The sequence below is a fragment of the Notothenia rossii genome (assembly GCF_949606895.1).
Source record: "Notothenia rossii genome assembly, chromosome: 8".
NCBI classification, from domain to species: Eukaryota; Metazoa; Chordata; class Actinopteri; order Perciformes; family Nototheniidae; genus Notothenia; species Notothenia rossii.
The window spans coordinates 2,166,259-2,184,819 of record NC_136906.1 but is presented as its reverse complement, the minus strand read 5'-3'; the positions used below and the strand labels follow the sequence as shown (position 1 = coordinate 2,184,819).

At 41.6% G+C, this 18,561-nt stretch overlaps 1 protein-coding gene and 1 long non-coding RNA gene across 3 annotated transcripts in view; one reads left to right on the top strand and one right to left on the bottom strand.

Annotated features, from left to right (window-relative positions):
- LOC307016501 (uncharacterized protein) overlaps positions 1-18,561 on the bottom strand; it is a 34,694-nt gene that overhangs the window by 12,404 nt on the left and 3,729 nt on the right. For both annotated transcript variants that reach the window (XM_079645615.1, XM_079645616.1), the window contains exons 2-6: positions 7,931-8,000; positions 7,783-7,836; positions 7,330-7,380; positions 7,148-7,246; positions 4,829-4,940 (exon numbers count right to left, since the gene is read on the bottom strand). In XM_079645615.1, coding sequence (XP_079501741.1) covers positions 4,829-4,940; positions 7,148-7,246; positions 7,330-7,380; positions 7,783-7,836; positions 7,931-7,969 — 355 coding nt within the window. In that variant the 5' untranslated portion in view covers positions 7,970-8,000. The remainder of the gene's footprint in view (positions 1-4,828; positions 4,941-7,147; positions 7,247-7,329; positions 7,381-7,782; positions 7,837-7,930; positions 8,001-18,561) is intronic.
- The window catches only part of LOC307016514, a 5,978-nt gene continuing 23 nt past the window's right edge, over positions 12,607-18,561 (top strand). The window contains exons 1-3 of the long non-coding RNA XR_013801833.1: positions 12,607-17,984; positions 18,111-18,183; positions 18,295-18,561. The exon at positions 18,295-18,561 is cut by the window's right edge and continues 23 nt beyond it. This is a non-coding gene — a long non-coding RNA (uncharacterized lncRNA). The remainder of the gene's footprint in view (positions 17,985-18,110; positions 18,184-18,294) is intronic.

The following is an 18,561-nucleotide window of genomic DNA, read 5'->3' as shown; positions in this document are numbered from 1 at the left end:
TGAAGCTGCTGTCTTTTAAATAGGATTATTTCTCAGCTCCTAGTTCATTAGATTCTTCCATCAGTCCCAGTCATTGCATGTCAGAGCTTCGAAAAATGTGTCCAATTCAACAAAATGTTTTTTTGTGAGCCAGAGCTAAATTATAGATTGTTTGATTGTGTACTTACAAGGTGAGAGAAAATAAATTCACATCCTCCTATTAAATGTATTTTATTTACTTTTCCATTATACTTACTTGTATTAGACAGGGTTCTTACGGTCGTTAAAACCCTGGAAAAAAATGGAAATTCAAAATGCTAATGGTAAAGGTCCTGGAGAAGCATTGGTGAAAAAGTGTATGAACCCTGATTAGAACATTTGCATGTTGAACTACATGCTGGATATCTTCCCCAGCCTCAAGGAAATACAATAAAATAAATGGATTCATAATTTTAAACAATTGATAAAAATGTATAAATTAATAATGTTTGGTGCAAATATTTCAAATTTAAATACAAAAACACTTTTGAAATGAGTTCTCACAAAAATCTTCCTAAATAGTAAATTATTAAAAAGCGTTTAGTCAATATACGTTTTTCTGCCTAAAATAGTTTAAATTGAACGTAAACTATATCAAACACCACATCCATGGCAATTAACCCATTTTTGCCCGCTATTTAAACTGACTTTGGTTGAAGTTAATACAAATATTCATATTATATAGATATATAGATATAGCATATCATTGATGCAGTCTTTCTGAACACTTTTAAAATAAAATACTGCAAATGAAGAATATTTGAACCCTTTAACAGCCAGCGCCACTATTTGGTAGAGCACATGTTGTGTCTTGATATCTTGTTGAAAAAGAAATAAAAAAGTTTTACTCCATCTGATTAAGCCAGCTCTACCATTTGGTTGACATGTCATGCACAATACAACCTCTAGATGTCACTGTGGTTTGAACAGAAATCCCTTCAGCTAGCTTCCACTGAGGAAGTTGGCATGCTAAAAATGACTGCTGAAGAAATCCCTCTTTCTGGTGAACTTTTGAAAGGTAACCATATCCTTGTTGACATATTTTAGTGGCAGGGCACTGACTGAACGTAATTAGATAACTTGATGCACAACAAAAGCTTTAACAAGGGTGTAATTATTTTTTTGAAAATATGCTCAACCAATCGGTCAACCTGGCCTTTTATGGTAAGCTAGCAATATTACTTTTTCAAAGTTTCAGAGAAAATATGGTAAATAAATGGCTAGATTCATGTTAATATGACTAAATCTATACTGCCTTATGAGTCTCAGAGTGAAAGAGTGATAATCATTTATATAGCACCTTTCATGAATGGCATTCAGCCCAAAGTTGCACACAGATGAGCAAGTTAGGCCACCACAGGATATAGACATTTGCTGTTAGGCCAGTGGTTTCCTGTTAGGCCAATTCAGCATACAAATATATATATATAAGACGGGTCTGCTATCGGTTCCGAGAGTAAAAACAAAACATGGAGAGGCAGCATTTAGCTATTATGCCCCGACAATCTGGAACAAACTACCCAAGTCATGCACGTCCGCAGAAATGCTTACTATTTTTAAATCGAGACTAAAAACATATCTCTTTGCCGCTGCTTTTAATTGAGATGCTCATATTCACACTACAGTATGCCTTTTAAACATGTATTGTATACCTGTGGTGTTTATTTTTATTATCTTATTATCTTTGCTTTGTAATGTCTGTTGTAAAATTGTATAATGTGTTTTTAATGTGTTTATTCCTAAAAAGTATTTTAATTTGTTAAATTGACAAATTACCCCTCTCTACCCCTTTCCAAACATAACAACCTAATCTCTTCTAACTCTGCTCCTCTCAAGAAACCCACTCTCAACCCGTCTGATGTTATAAACTACAGGACTGTCTCTCTCCTCCCGTTCCTGTCTAGAACACTTGAACTGTCTTTAAACAACTCTCCTGTTATCTCCATCAGAACAACCTTCTGGATCCGCACCAGTCTGGTTTCAAGGCAGGTCACTCCACAGAAACTGCTCTCCTTGCTGTCTCTGAGGAACTGCACACTGCTGAAGCAGCCTCCCTCTCCTCTGTCATCATCCTTCTGGACCTGTCTACTGTATTCGACACGGTGAACCATCAGATCCTCCTTCGCACTCTCCAAGAACTTGGAGTTTCAGGCTCTGCACTTTCCCTCCTCACCTCATACCTCAACGACCTACAGGGTAACTTGGAGAGGGTCCGAGTCCGACCCTTGTCAATTAACTACAGGGGTCCCTCAGGGCTCGGTTCTTGGTCCCCTCCTCTTCTCCCTGTACACAAACTCGCTCGGGTCTGTCATTAGCCCGCATGGTTTTTCATACCACTGCTACGCTGACGACACCCAACTAATTCTGTCCTTTCCCCGCTCAGAGACCCAGGTCATCGCACGCATCTCTGCTTGCCTAGCAGACATCTCTCGGTGGATGTCTGCTCATCACCTCAAGCTCAACCTTGACAAGACTGAACTGCTTTTCCTTCCGGGAAAAGATTGTCCCACTCTTGACCTAACAATCAACATCGGCCCCTCTGTTGTTTCCCCGACTCAGACTGCAAGGAGTCTGGGTGTGGTCCTAGATAACAAACTGTCCTTCACTGCAAACATCTCTGCTACAACCCGCTGCTGCAGATACACTCTTTACAACATCAGGAGGATACGTCCCCAGCTGACCCAGAAAGAGACGCAGGTTCTGGTCCGGGCTCTCGTCATTTCACGCCTAGACTACTGCAACTCCCTCCTGGCTGGTCTACCTGCATGTGCCATCCGACCTCTGCAGCTCATCCAGAATGCAGCGGCTCGTCTGCTCTTCAACCTTCCTAAATGTTCCCACACCACGCCGCTCTCCGCTCCCTTCACTGGCTTCCAGTAACTGCTAGAATCCACTTCAAGACTCTGGTACTTGCGTACCATGCTGTGAATGGATCTGGCCCTTCCTACATCCAGGACATGGTTAAACCGTACACCCCAGCACGTGCACTCCGCTCTGCATCAGCCAAACAGCTCTCTGCACCCGCACTGCGAGGGGGACCCAAGTTCCCATCAGCAGAAACACGTGGGTTTGCTATCCTGGCTCCAAAATGGTGGAGTGAGCTCCCCATTGAAATCAGGACAGCAGAAAGCTTACACATCTTCTTCAGACTGAAAACTCATCTCTTTGGACTCCACTTCCAGAGATAGAATTACTAACAAAGCACTTATATACTAATAAAGGGCTGGCTGATCTAAAGCCAGTTGAGTAGCACTTGAAATGTTTGGCTCTATGAAACCTGATGGACTTTTATGATTCTGTTTTCTTCAAGTTTATATCTTCCTGGTCGAATGTACTTACTGTAAGTCGCTCTGGATAAAAGCCTCAGCTAAATGTAAAGTAAAGCACTTTGAGTTGTCGCGTACGGAAAGATGCTATATAAATAAACTTGCCTTGCCTATTACAGTAAGATGAGCAAGTCTTTTTTTATAATAAAAAACACTTAACATTACTTTTTTCCTTTTTTTACAATTATAATGTATTATCTTTTATGAATACATCTGGTTGTAAATATTGCAAATTTTACATTAAAGTAAGTTTGTGTTTTGTTTGAGTTTGATGCATACAAATACTGTAGGCTGCTGTATGATGATAGTTGAAAATGCACTTTTACCATAGAAGGCCAGCTCGACCAGTTGGTTCAAAAAAACAAAACTGTGTGGTCAGTCAAAAAAGGAAAACATTGTTTGTGGTTATTTGATAAAAAAATGCAAACAAATAATTTTTCCATAGCTTTTTTCTTGGTCTGGCAGTTAAAGGGTTAATGTTCTGCACAGATAGTGCCTTAACTTGAATTTGAAAACACGTGTGGGAACTTTATTAATACAGCAGATGAAAAGATTTGTCGAAGGATAAATTCTTCATGGGCTTCAATGGCTCTCAAGATAAAGGGCGTTTTATGTTTGCTTGTATTATCCTCAGAAAGTGGTTTGTTTAAATAAATAGTGACATTTTAATACATATGGAAAAAAAGGGCATAGGCCTATCTACACCGAACAAAAATATAAACGCAACACTTTTGTTTTTGCTCCCATTTTTCATGAGATGAACTCAAAGATCTAAAACATTTTCTAAATACACAAAATAACCATTTCTCTCAAATATTGTTCACAAATCTGAAAAGATCTGTGATGGTGAGCACTTCTCCTTTGCCGAGATAATCCATCCCACCTCACAGGTGTGGCATATCAAGATGCTGATTAGACAGCATGATTATTGCACAGGTGTGCCTTAGGCTGGCCACAATAAAAGGCCACTCTGAAACGTGCAGTTTTGCTTTATTGGGGGGGTCTGGGGGGGTCCGAAAACCCTAGGGTTAAACCCTAACCCTAACATGTCACCCATTGAGCATGTTTGGGATGCTCTGGATCGGCGTATACGACAGCGTGTTCCAGTTCCTGCCAATATCCAGCAACTTCGCACAGCCTCAGGGTCTGGGGGGGTCCGAGAACCAGTCAGTATCTGGTGTGACCAAAATTTGCCTCACGCAGTGCAACACATCTCCTTGGCATAGAGTTGATCAGGTTGTTGATTGTCCTCTTTAATGGCTGGAAGTTGCTGGATATTGGCAGGAACTGGAACACGCCGTCGTATACGCCGATCCAGAGCATCCCAAACATGCTCAATGGGTGACATGTTAGGGTTAGGGTTAGGGTTTAACCTGACTGGTTTTCAGATTCTACTTGAGTAACATTTGAAATGCAGTATTTTTACTGTGTTGTATTAATACTTTTACTGAAGTAACTGATTTTGTCTGAGTGTGTGAACGTACATGGCGGATTGACCCCGATGTCTTTGGCTAGCAGGCACATAAAGTCGTACGAAGAGAAGTTATGAAAAACGCTCGCTTTCTCGCACTCGTCAGTTATGACCCTGGAATCTTCCTGTGAAACACAAAAAACAAGTTGTTAGATACAAGAATTCAGAAGCTTCAAAGAAGAAACATAGATCTGCAGAATCCTTCCAAAAGTCAGAACAAAACACTTTAAAGAGTCCTCTCCTGTTGATGTCCAGGTGTATATCAGTATGTAGAGTCTCTACTTTAAAGAGTCCTCTCCTGCTGATGTTCAGGTGTATATCAGTATGTAGTGTCTCTACTTTAAAGAGTCCTCTCCTGCTGATGTTCAGGTGTATATCAGTATGTAGTGTCTCTACTTTAAAGAGTCCTCTCCTGCTGATGTTCAGGTGTATATCAGTATGTAGAGTCTCTACTTTAAAGAGTCCTCTCCTGCTGATGTTCAGGTGTATATCAGTATGTAGTGTCTCTACTTTAAAGAGTCCTCTCCTGCTGATGTTCAGGTGTATATCAGTATGTAGTGTCTCTACTTTAAAGAGTCCTCTCCTGCTGATGTTCAGGTGTATATCAGTATGTAGTGTCTCTACTTTAAAGAGTCCTCTCCTGCTGATGTTCAGGTGTATATCAGTATGTAGTGTCTCTACTTTAAAGAGTCCTCTCCTGCTGATGTTCAGGTGTATATCAGTATGTAGTGTCTCTACTTTAAAGAGTCCTCTCTTGCTGATGTTCAGGTGTATATCAGTATGTAGTGTCTCTACTTTAAAGAGTCCTCTCCTGCTGATGTTCAGGTGTATATCAGTATGTAGTGTCTCTACTTTAAAGAGTCCTCTCCTGCTGATGTTCAGGTGTATATCAGTATGTAGTGTCTCTACTTTAAAGAGTCCTCTCCTGCTGATGTTCAGGTGTATATCAGTATGTAGTGTCTCTACTTTAAAGAGTCCTCTCCTGCTGATGTTCAGGTGTATATCAGTAGTGTCTCTACTTTAAAGAGTCCTCTCCTGCTGATGTTCAGGTGTATATCAGTATGTAGTGTCTCTACTTTAAAGAGTCCTCTTCTGCTGATGTTCAGGTGTATATCAGTATGTAGTGTCTCTACTTTAAAGAGTCCTCTCCTGCTGATGTCCAGGTGTATATCAGTATGTAGTGTCTCTACTTTAAAGAGTCCTCTCCTGCTGATGTTCAGGTGTATATCAGTATGTAGTGTCTCTACTTTAAAGAGTCCTCTCCTGCTGATGTTCAGGTGTATATCAGTATGTAGTGTCTCTACTTTAAAGAGTCCTCTCCTGCTGATGTTCAGGTGTATATCAGTAGTGTCTCTACTTTAAAGAGTCCTCTCCTGCTGATGTTCAGGTGTATATCAGTATGTAGTGTCTCTACTTTAAAGAGTCCTCTCCTGCTGATGTTCAGGTGTATATCAGTATGTAGTGTCTCTACTTTAAAGAGTCCTCTCCTGCTGATGTCCAGGTGTATATCAGTATGTAGTGTCTTTACTTTAAAGAGTCCTCTCCTGCTGATGTCCAGGTGTATATCAGTATGTAGTGTCTCTACTTTAAAGAGTCCTCTCCTGCTGATGTTCAGGTGTATATCAGTATGTAGTGTCTCTACTTTAAAGAGTCCTCTCCTGCTGATGTTCAGGTGTATATCAGTATGTAGTGTCTCTACTTTAAAGAGTCCTCTCCTGCTGATGTTCAGGTGTATATCAGTATGTAGTGTCTCTACTTTAAAGAGTCCTCTCCTGCTGATGTCCAGGTGTATATCAGTATGTAGTGTCTCTACTTTAAAGAGTCCTCTCCTGCTGATGTTCAGGTGTATATCAGTAGTGTCTCTACTTTAAAGAGTCCTCTCCTGCTGATGTGCAGGTGTATATCAGTATGTAGTGTCTCTACTTTAAAGAGTCCTCTCCTGCTGATGTTCAGGTGTATATCAGTATGTAGTGTCTCTACTTTAAAGAGTCCTCTCCTGCTGATGTCCAGGTGTATATCAGTATGTAGTGTCTCTACATGTCTCCATGCTAATGTTCAATCAGCTCTCTATCTCTCTCATACAGCCTGTGCTGCAGCACCTCTTTTCACCCTCTGTCTGAAACCAGAGCCCAGTCTGCTCTGATTGGTTAGTTGGCTGGCTTTGTTGTGATTGGTCAACCAATTATAGATGTCCCGCCCCTTAGCCTATCCTGACTATTTACATGCACTAAAACCTATAGAACACACTAAAGCAGAGGGAAACCCCAAACAGCAGAACATGGGCCTCTTTAAATAGAAACTGACGGTAAAGAGCTGCTAGATTTTCACTCACTTTGTTGTTGCTGTGGTTGTATCCGCAAATTAGCACAGAACATATCGGCTGGTTGTCTGTGTCACGGCAGATTTGCCTTGCAGAACACTCCATCATGTCCTGCATAGGGAAGAGCACACTTCATCAAACACTTTCCTTATTTACACAGAGTCTCAAGATGTTTCTCAGTTTCAGGGACCGACCTTGATATGCTTAGTTTTTTTGATGCCATACGTTTGACCCAGGGTATGATTCTGTGAAGTAGAACAGAGAAGAAGAAAAACAGAAGACTCATCAACTGTTGAGAAACACTACATTTCAAAAAGGACCCATGCATGATTGTTTGGGTCACGTGATGTCAGTGTTTCCTGCAACAAAGCCCGTGAAAACACTGAAACCATAATGGTTGTCTGTTTACCCGACGCCTGTTATTCCTCTGTGCCCAGGGTTAGGGTTAGGGTTAGGGTTAGGGTTAGGATTGAATGAGCCACATCTTTGCATAATTTAGTTTATCTTAAGCTGATCCCAAATGTCCCGCTCTGGAACTAAACATTTACAGCAAAATAATTCATGATTTATTCCACCTTTTTATAAAAAGTTAAGAGTTAAATACTTTATTTCCTTCAAATCTTTTGAATAATGTTGATCATACATACCGAGCTAAAAGACAAACAATCCGCCTCTGATTGGAGAATCGTGCTCAGGAACACCTGGCAAACAAAACGTGGAACATCAGCTCTGTGTTTTACCGTCAAATATTTATTATAATAAGTCGTACGATACTCGAATGTGAGAGAGACGTACGCAGAGAAACAGCGGGGTCCGGCATCTCCATGAGGTCATGCTGCCTCTGCTGCGACCATCCAGACTCACTCTGCGGAGGAAACAGACGAGGGGAAGGTTAAAAGATAGATAGAGAGAGAGAAAGATAGATAGATAGATAGATAGATAGAGAGATAGATATATAGATAGAGAGAAAGATAGATAGATAGATAGATAGAGAGAGAGAGAGAGAGTTAACCCGTAATTCACATCATTTTCATACTCATAAAAAAGGTAGGGCTCTCTCACTCCATACCATAACAATAGAACATTGGACATAAGCCACGCTAACAGGTCCATTCTGTTTGACCACACACAGTCATCCTCTGAATGCACATTATGGAGGAGGGGAAGAGAAAACACTTTCTGTTCCAGAGAGAGAGAGAGAGAGAGAGAGAGAGAGAGAGGGAGAGAGAGAGAGCATTGTGGCTAACGCAGAGTTAGCATGGACCAATACACAGAGCGTCTAAACCCTCTCTGTACCTCATCAATCCACCACAATTCAGACTCACCGCCAACACTAACATCACACAGCGAGAACAATGAGAGGAACAAGATGCTAACCACAGATGACTTCAGACAGGAAGTGAAACCCAACTTCCAGCTGGTTATCAGTTACTAGCTGAGTCCTTTGGGACCCAATGAGGACCAAGCATGACGTCTATCTAAAACCCAAAGGCACAACAAGCATTCACTCAAAATGTACGTGAGGTGCTGGAAGGACCGCCGCCTGCTTCCCACTTCATAATAACATTTAACATTTGATTTGTTTCTACTGTATTTATATTTAAGGTTCCCGAAATAACAAAAAATACACTTTAAATCCTGCGTACTGAATGTAGAAAACCTAATACATTTGAAATATAAGTATAAATAATGTTTTTTTTAATACTTCTGAATAATTTGTTGCCATAAGTGGAACAAAACTAAAAATAATACAAAAATAAGTCAATGGAAAAATAGACGAAAAAATATAAAGACAAGTAAATAAAAGTAATAATTCACTAACGCTGTTTGTTTTTAATTTTAGGTATTTTTTAAAGTATTTAAATCCCCATAAGTGTATTTACTGCACTGAATAAACAAACGCTGCCAAGAGCCAATCAGAGCTCATCGTCAACCCTTTAAATCTGCTCTCTCCTGACAGCTGTCATGTGACTCGACGCAGCCCTTCCTCATCCTCTTCCTCTTCCTCCCAATCCAGGGTCAAGCTGAAACCTCCTCAGACCTCCATCAATTTCACCAGTCCACCTCCTGCCTTGCCGTGGTGCCCTTGAGCAAGGCACCGGACCCCCCCGTCACATTACATTGCATTTAGCTGAGGCTTTTTTTTTTTCATATAAGGCAGGTTTATTCATATAGCACCTTTCAACACAAGGCAATTCAAGGTGCTTTACAAAAATGAAAGACATTCAGACAAAGGCATTTAAAAACAGTCATTAAAAAGAAAAGATAATGAATGAAACATTAAAAGAAGAAATACATGAATAAAAAGTTACGGTGCAGTTTAAGATGTGAATATTTCACACAGAAGTTCCACTTTACTGATGCCTTTTTAGCGAAAGAGTCTTTCAAGACATCCGCGGTTGTTTAGCTAAAGAGTGAAGCAGAATGAAGTGTTGAACAGTGTCGTGTAAAGTACAAATTCTCCGTCAGCTACATAAAAGTAAGAACACCTGTCGTCGGTGAAACGCCCCTCCTTACTTTGACATTGTCTGATTATATAATCATATGCGCGGGCCGCTAGTGTCTGTTGATCTCCAGGTTAACAGCAGCATGAGAATAACCTGCCGAAAGTGCCGATGCTCCATGGCGGAGGCTCCGCTAGAAATTGCCGGGATTTGCGTTTTTACCCCCTTAATGTCTGACCAATGGTTGAACAGCATTTCCGTGCACATGACTTGTGTTTAAAGTTTATAGTCCGTTTGAGTTTTGCCCGAACGCAAACCGAACCTTCTGAAAAATGAAGCGATGTAACAAACTGTCGTCTGGTGCGCACCAGAGAGCGGACTATTAGGTGTGAATGCACCCTAAATGTGTGTGTCATCCACATAACTATGGTAACTTATTTTGTTGTTTTTCATTATCTGAGCCAGTGGTAGCATGTAGACGTTAAAGAGAAGAGGCCCCAAGATGGAGCCTTGAGGTACCCCACATGTCATATTTGTCAACTCAGATGTGTATTTACCTATAGAAACAACGTTGTTTCTGTCCTTTAAGTAGGATTCAAACCAATTTAGAACTGTTTCCGAAAGTCCCACCCAGTTTTCCAGTCGGTCTAGTAATATGTTGTGGTCAACAGTGTCAAACGCAGCACTGAGATCTAATAATATTAACACTGAAGTTCTGCCACTGTCTGTGTTTAAGTGGATGTCATTGAAGACATTTACAAGAGCAATCTCAGTGCCGTGGCTTGGACGAAAGCCTGACTGGAACAAATCAAAACAGTTATTTAAATGTAAAAAGTTACTCAACTGTTGAAAAACTACTTTTTCAATGATTTTACCTTGAAATGGCAGGTTTGATATGGGCCTGTAATTGTTCATTACTGAAGCATCTAGATTATTCTTTTTTAAGAGCGGTTTAATGACTGCAGTTTTCAGGGCCTGTGGAAAAACACCTGAGTGAAGAGATTTGTTTACTATATGAAGCAGATCTGAGGCCATGCAATGAAAAACAGCTTTGAAAAAGCCTGTGGAAATAATATCAAGGCAGCAGGAGGAGGATTTCAGGAGTTGAATAATGTCCTCCAGGTTTTTATCATTAATCTGATGGAACTGTGTCATGGTGTCTGAATTGATATTAGGTGGACATAGGGACAACACATCTGCTGTACCTGATGCAGAGGCACTGACTGCTTGGCTGATTTTCTGAATTTTGTCAGTGAAGAAGACAAAAATCATTGCACGCTCTGGTGGATAGAAATTCAGAGGCTACTGACTCTGGGGGGTTAGTTAGTCTGTCGACGGTAGCAAACAAGGCACGTGCGTTGTTTTTGTTTTTGGTAATGATGTCAGAGAAGAAAGACTGTCGTGCGTTTTTCAATTCCAAATGATAAAGGCCAAGTCTCTCTTTATAGATTTCAAAGTGAACCTGGAGATTTGTTTTTCTCTACCTGCGTTCAGCTTTTCAACACTCTCTTTTTTCTCTGTTCTCACGGTCATGGCCTTTCTCCATGGAGATCTTTTCTTCCCGGTCACTTCCCTTCCATACCGTAAGGGCCTCAGGATTGCGGATTGTCCAGTGTTCCTAAAGTTGCCCTAGGGGGGTTCCCACGAAGCCTTAAAAATAAGCGATCGCCACCGACGCGTCCGGGCCGCCTGGCCGATAGCCGGGGGACAAAAAGCTTAGCTCGACCGCCCAAGGAGGCCGCGCTGCGATTTCCCAAAGTTTCGGCCGTTTTGGCGAAATGCGCGCCTCGTCCACCGGAGGGCGCATTGTCCTCTTCAAATACATAACTCCAGTGTATATGTATTTGAAGTGGGCAGGCCACTCCAAATACCCTAGATCAGAGGTGCCCAGTACGTCGACCGTGAGGGCAATGCTGGTAGATCGCGAGTCATTCATTAAAAAAAAATCCAGCTCCGTTAAAATAGACAAAACAGGTTTTGATCCCTCCTCCCTTGGCCTCCCTGCCACTTCATTCAGGAGTTTACTTGATTGACAGAAAAAGCGACCTATCGCTTTCCAGTCTGTTAACCCAGAATGCAAAGCGATACAAAATCAGTCAAGTGCCGGGAAAACTCCAATTAAGTTAAAGAGACAAACAACAAAATGAGTGCGGAACCGAGCAAGAAGCTAAAGACAAACCACTTCCACCCAGAATGGGAGGGAGAATATTTTGTTGTGTCACATTCAAAGGTTATTTGCCTTATTTGTAAAGCAAGCGTCGCTCTGCCAAAGAAAGGTAACGTGGAGAGGCATTACCGGAGTGTTCACAAGGCATATGACAGCGACTTCCCTCCGAGTAGCGAGTTGAGAAAGAGAAAGGTCATGTATTATTGCTACAAAAACATTATCTCGCAGTCTTAGTGTCGCCAACTCGTTTCTAACATGCAAAAAGAAAAACACATGCGTCTATGGTCGGTGTATTTTCGATCTTTCCAATCGAGACGAGATCTCTCTCTCTCGTCTGTGTGCGAGGGGGCGGGGCAGTTTACACACACTCAGCTGCTACATGCAGCAACACGGCGGGGAGAAGCGCTCCAAGGTGTGGTCACATGCTACCCGTCTTGAGGTGGACAATGCTCCTTGCCAAGAGAGTTTAGCATGTCAGGGCGGTAACACGAGCAATTTGTCTAAACATTTATCAAAGTGCTCCACATCCAGACGGAGGAATGCACCGGGTTCCACTGTCTTTCTAGCAGCTCTGTAGCCCCATCCACGAGGAACGTTTCCACGTCAGCAACACACAGAGTTAACTCAATGATACAAACATGGGTTAATGATTAGAGAGGTAACTGAGTTATTTATTTTGTTAAAGTTTCAGCTATTCTGTTCACAGTTCTGTCATCACATTATTTAATACGATTTGTTAAAACATTGTTGTTTCTTTTGATGTGAAATATTATTTATTTCATTTATATAAAAAGCAATGTGTTTAGTTAATTTAATAATATATGTATTTTGAATCATGTATTCATCTTTATTGTCTTCATTGTTAGTTTCCACATACCTAAAACAACCTCAAGCTAAATCTAAAAGTTGATGGCTAAATCAGAGCGTTTGAGAAATTGTGCAAGGCATACAGTAATAGTCAGAATAGTCCATTAATCGTTTCATTAATCGATTACCAAATCGTCGTTTGTTGCAGCCCTGTAGTCATCCCATGTATAAATAAAATGTGTTATTCAGTAACCCTTGCAATTTGGGATTTTATTTTTGGTTGGTAGACCTCGGGGAGCTGGTCATTTCAAAAGTAGCTCACCAGCCAAAAAAGTGTGGGCACACCTGGTTTACATTATTCAGTTATGTATTTGAAGTGGAAAGTCCCCTTCAAATTGCTTTACAAGGCAGGAAATGTCTTTGAAATGTGTGTTAAAGTGAACACAGGAATGATCAGAGAGCGCAACATCAGTCACCACAACCTCAGAGATGTTCAGACCCTTTGAAATAATTAAGTCCAGAGTGTGCCCCTTATTGTGCGTGGGCTCCGTCACATGCTGAGTCAGTCCATAGCTATCAAGAACACAAAACAGTTCTTTAGCCCCTCTGTCCTGGGGGTTGTCAACATGGATGTTAAAATCACCAACAATGACTAGACGATCAAAGTCAATACACACTATAGACAGCAGTTCAGTGAAGACATCAACAAAGCTTGCACAGTATTTGGGTGGTCTGTAGATATTTAGGAGCAGAGCTCGAGAGGAGCATTTCAGCTGAAGGGCCACATATTCAAAAGAAGCAACGTTCCCATAAGAGGTCTTCCTGCATTGAAGGGAATCATTGAACAGAATAAGAGCTCCACCCCCTTTCTTATGCATTCTTTCCTGACTCATAACACTGAAGTTGGGAGGTGTTGATTCGATAAGAACAGCTGCACTGTTATTTTGTTCAATCCAAGTTTCCGTTAAAAACATAAAATCCAGATTGTACTCAGTGATAAAATCATTGATTAAAAATGTTTTTCCTGCCAAAGACCTGACATTTAATAAAGCTAGTTTAAGTTTGTTGAATACACTATCCGTCAGGTTTTTTGTAACAAGACATGGAATCACTGCTAAATTTGATAAACTCACACAAACGTTTGAGCACTTCCTGTTTCTAAGCTGATTCACCGCTCTTAATCTATCCGCAGTACGGTTTAACCATGTCCTGGATGTAGGAAGGGCCAGATCCATTCATTACATCACATTGAGCTGAGGCTTTTATCCAGAGAGACTTACAATAAGTACATTCGACCAACAAGATATAAACTTGAAGAAAACAGAATCATATAAGTTCATCAGGTTTCATAGAGCCAAACATTTCAAGTGCTACTCAACTGGCTTTAGATAAGCCAGCCCTTTATTAGTATATAAGTGCTTTGTTAGTAATTCTATCTCTGGAAGTGGAGTCCAAAGAGATGAGTTTTCAGTCTGAAGAAGATGTGTAAGCTTTCTGCTGTCCTGATTTCAATGGGGAGCTCATTCCACCATTTTGGAGCCAGGATAGCAAACCCACGTGTTTCTGCTGACGGGAACTTGGGTCCCCCTCGCAGTGCGGGTGCAGCGAGCTGTTTGGCTGATGCAGAGCGGAGTGCACGTGCTGGGGTGTACGGTTTAACCATGTCCTGGATGTAGGAAGGGCCAGATCCATTCGCAGCATGGTACGCAAGTACCAGTGTCTTGAAGTGGATTCTAGTAGTTACCGGAAGCCAGTGAAGGGAGCGGAGGAGCGGCGTGGTGTGGGAACATTTAGGAAGGTTGAAGACCAGACGAGAGGTCGGATGGCAGACCCCCATTGCTCCTGGCACCAGGATGGGTTCAATGCAGAGAACACATGTCACTGAGTGTGTTCTGCATTAGGGGTGGGCGATACCACGAAATCTGGATTAGATCTGATACCAAGTATTTCAGGACCAGTATCGCCGATAACGATACTTTTTAAATAAAAAGCGTCTTATGTACTTTCATATAGGCTAGTTGCACAAGATGGCGTCTATCAACTCCCGGTTCATTGAGTGTGCGGTTGTAAACTTCCGGTCTACGGTAGAGCGATAGAGGGAACAGCGATAGATAGCGTATAGATAGCAATAGATAGCGAGAGAGATAGCGTATAGATATTATATAGGCACTATTTTACACTCCATGTCTCCAAGACCTACCGAAGGTTAACATCAGTGATGTACATCGGCTGGTACAAGCGGCAGGCTCAGCCCCGAGGAGCAAAAGAGAAAAGGGGTTCAAGATGTAGCTACATATCCAGCTACTTCGACAATTATGAAGGTAAGTGACAAACAAAGCTGTAGTCACTGGCTAACTTTGACAACTTGACAGTCTTGATCAGTGTAAAGCGTTTTAATGATTACTATGACGTGTTTTGGATAACATGAATGATATCCAATTCCCCACAGTTTCAAACAAAGATCTACCTTCAGGGAGAGTGAGCGTCAGGGCTAGCTGTTACAGGTCCATGAGAAAGCATGAAAAGCCTCACGGTCTCAGAGTAGGGAGGAAAATAAAGTGTTCATTGGTTCAAAGCCTCAATCAGGTTCATGTTCTGGGGATTTGATGTGGCGAGAGTAGGTAACCTGTGATTTAGGATTCAAATGAGCCCAGCTAGCTGACGTGTTGCAACAGATTACATCGTGACAATACATTTGCTCACATCAACTGGTAGCTAGCTATGTGGGTGTAACGGTACAGGTACCCGTACCGAAATTATTCGGTACGGGCAGAGATGGGGTCGTTACTAAAAAAAAGTAATATATTACACTACTTCGTTACTCTCTACATAAAGTAACTCGTTACTTTACTCATTACTTTACTCGTTACTTTACTCGCAGGGCCGGCGCGCCCCTCCCTACGGGCAGATCACGCAGACTGCTAAAGTTTGAAATGTTCTCTTTAGTTCAGTTTCCATTGTCACATAAGACTGATCGAGACAGCTCCTGAATGTTTTCCTATCTAACCATGGCTGTCCTCCGTCTCCTGCGATCTGTATATTTTGCGCAGTATATCTCTGCTCACGCTGTTGCGTCGGCGTGTTCTCCTGCGTGTTGGCCATGTGTTGCACTGGAACCTGGAACCAGAGTGAAACACACCGCTAAGACTTCAGCCGAGCACGTACGAACTGCGCATTCGTGAGTGGCAATAACTCTCCTTACCAGCAGGCGGCGGTAGTGTGTATTCGTCATTCAAAACAGGCAACAACCGGAAGACAGAGAAGAAGAACAGACTACGTGATATAAACAAACAACACATAGTTGTGCGTTAGCTTCACCTTAGCATGTGTTCTTTGCAGGTGTTTGTTGAGGTGTGATTATGACTGATTTTAGTAAGTAACGAAGTAACGCGTGTCGGGGCGATGTTAGTAACTGTAGTGTGATTACTGAATTATAAAAGTAGCGCGTTACACTACTCTGTTACCGACAAAAGTCATATTATTACAGTAACGCGTTACTTTTTAACGGTACACGTACCCGTACCGAACGCGTTACACCCAACTCTGGGTACGGGCCCTTCAGTTCGGTACACGTGTGTACTGAAGTGTACCGAACGAATATATAACGTTAAACGTAAAAAATTGAGAACGTGAACAACTTCTTGGAAGTAATCTCAGGTGCTACGTCGCAGCATTCAGAGTAATTTGCTCACATTGGGTTCAACGCGTCATAGAGCGAGCAAGTCGTTTCATTGGACGAGAGGCACACTATGAGAGCTGGTCAGAGGGATCAAATGTAGTTAGTAATTTGAGGAACTGTTGAAATGGCGAACGCAGATACAGTTGAGCTCGAAAATCCTCCAGCATCATTGAAGTCTCCGGTTTGGGAACATTTTGGTTTCACAGTTACGTACAAGGATGACGGACAAAGACAGGTGGACCAAACCAAAGCTGTTTGTCGGCATTGTTCAACTAACATTGGTTACGCGGCTGGCAATACATCAAACGTGCACACTCATTTGAAAAGGCATCACCCGAACCTGAATATCACCGGTACCAAAAGAAAACAGACTGAAGTGCAAACCCAACTCCCGCTAGCATTTAAGCCTCCACCACTCGCAACAAGTTCAGACCGAGCCAAAGCTATTACAAACGCCAACTCTCCTTATGTTGCCATGTTAGCAAAGCGCTACCTGGCTGTATCTGCTACCTCTGTCCCTAGAGAGGGTGTTCTCCACAGCAGGAGACATTGTTAGTGCCAGCAGATCTGTCCTTTCAGCAAGCAATGTGGACAAGTTCATCTTTCTTTAAAAAACATGAAAATACAACGACAAGCAAGTCCTAATGTCAAACTGGCTGCTTAGGTACGAGTACAGTACAGTTCAAATACAGATTACTTCAGTTCATCGAAATGCTGCACCTTAATGTTTATTTCATTATATTTAGTATTTATTTGAGTGAATATTCACAGTTTAATAATAATTAAAAAATATATATATGTTTTGTTTTGTGAAAAAAAATTCTGCTGTACCGAAAACGTACCGAACCGAACCGAGACCAAAACACCGAAATGTTTGTGAACCGTCACACCCCTAGTGTGCAGCATGAAGGGGCTACAGATTTATTTTTGTTTTGTAACCCTCTCGTGTAAAATGATAAATACATTAGCTAAACCCAAACTTAGCTTTCATCAAAGATTCTTAACGAGAGGTTGAAAACCGTCTCTGCTTTCATGGAAACCCCAGAAACTGGTTGTGACGGCTGCTGTTCTTTACTGAATGGTTAGTATAATCCATGTAGGGTCCAGTTATTTGTGTTGGCCAGTGTTAGGTAAGTGTTTTGTACCCTACATCTGCTCAACGATCTACTAACACTATTTTAAGTAGTTATAATATAAGATAATAAATTGAGAGAGCTGAGACAGGCTCTACAAGCGTATCTGTTTGAATGTCCTTAAATTACAGTATTCCAAACAGCAGAACTTCTGTGTATGTGATGTGACTGACAACCTGACATGGTTTAGCCTTTCCCCACACCTACTACTACTGATCAGCCTGCTCTCAGCTTTCTCATTTGTCTGTGTTGTATTGAAGCAGTTTCCTAAATTTAAAATGACTGACATTTTGTTTTAATGTGTAGATTGTCTTTGAGAACTGTTCACCTGTGGAGATTGTCTTTGAGAACTGTTCACCTGTGGAGATTGTCTTTGAGAACTGTTCACCTGTGTAGATTGTCTTTAAGAACTGCTCACCTGTGGAGATTGTCTTTGAGAACTGTTCACCTGTGTAGATTGCAGTGGCAGTGTTCCTGTGTAGCTGGAACAGCACTCTGCATTCACAACGTTGCACTGCTGTTCCAGAGCGCACACTACTCCACACTCAACCTGGCTGCTGTACCCCCTGTCCTCAGCTGCACTGAAACAGAGCAGCGATGGCACAAGCCAGGAACCACGGTAAGTACAGTAGTTCACAACCCATCCACGGTTTAATGAGTATTTCCTTTGTGCCAAGAGCTGATCTAGTATGTTGCATCAACGACCTTTTCAATTCATTTGACAATTATTTTGTGTAATGAATAGGGTGTGAAACCAGAGAGTGAGTGACATGGTGTTCACTTCCACTGAGCCAAAGCAGTTTAGCTGACGGTGTAAGGTAATATCTATTGACAGAAGTAATGGTATGTAGCCTGCTATAACTTTGTGATCGTTGTCTGAGTGTAAAATTGTTCTTAAAGTCCTAATTATCATATAAACATGTTCAAAGGAGTACACGTTACGAGGCCGTGCGGGGGGAGCCGCCAGACCCAGATGTCCTCAAAGTCAGCGAGGCATACAAGGACTTCTCAGCAGACATCGCACCACGAAAAAAACCGAATGGCTCACTACTCAACCCAACGACTAACACTCTTTCAGAGGATATGTTGGAAATGCACACATTATATATATATATATATACATCTACTTTCTGGATATTGTACATCTGTTCGTCTGTTATATAAACTAGCATTACTAAAATATGCAGCGACTAATT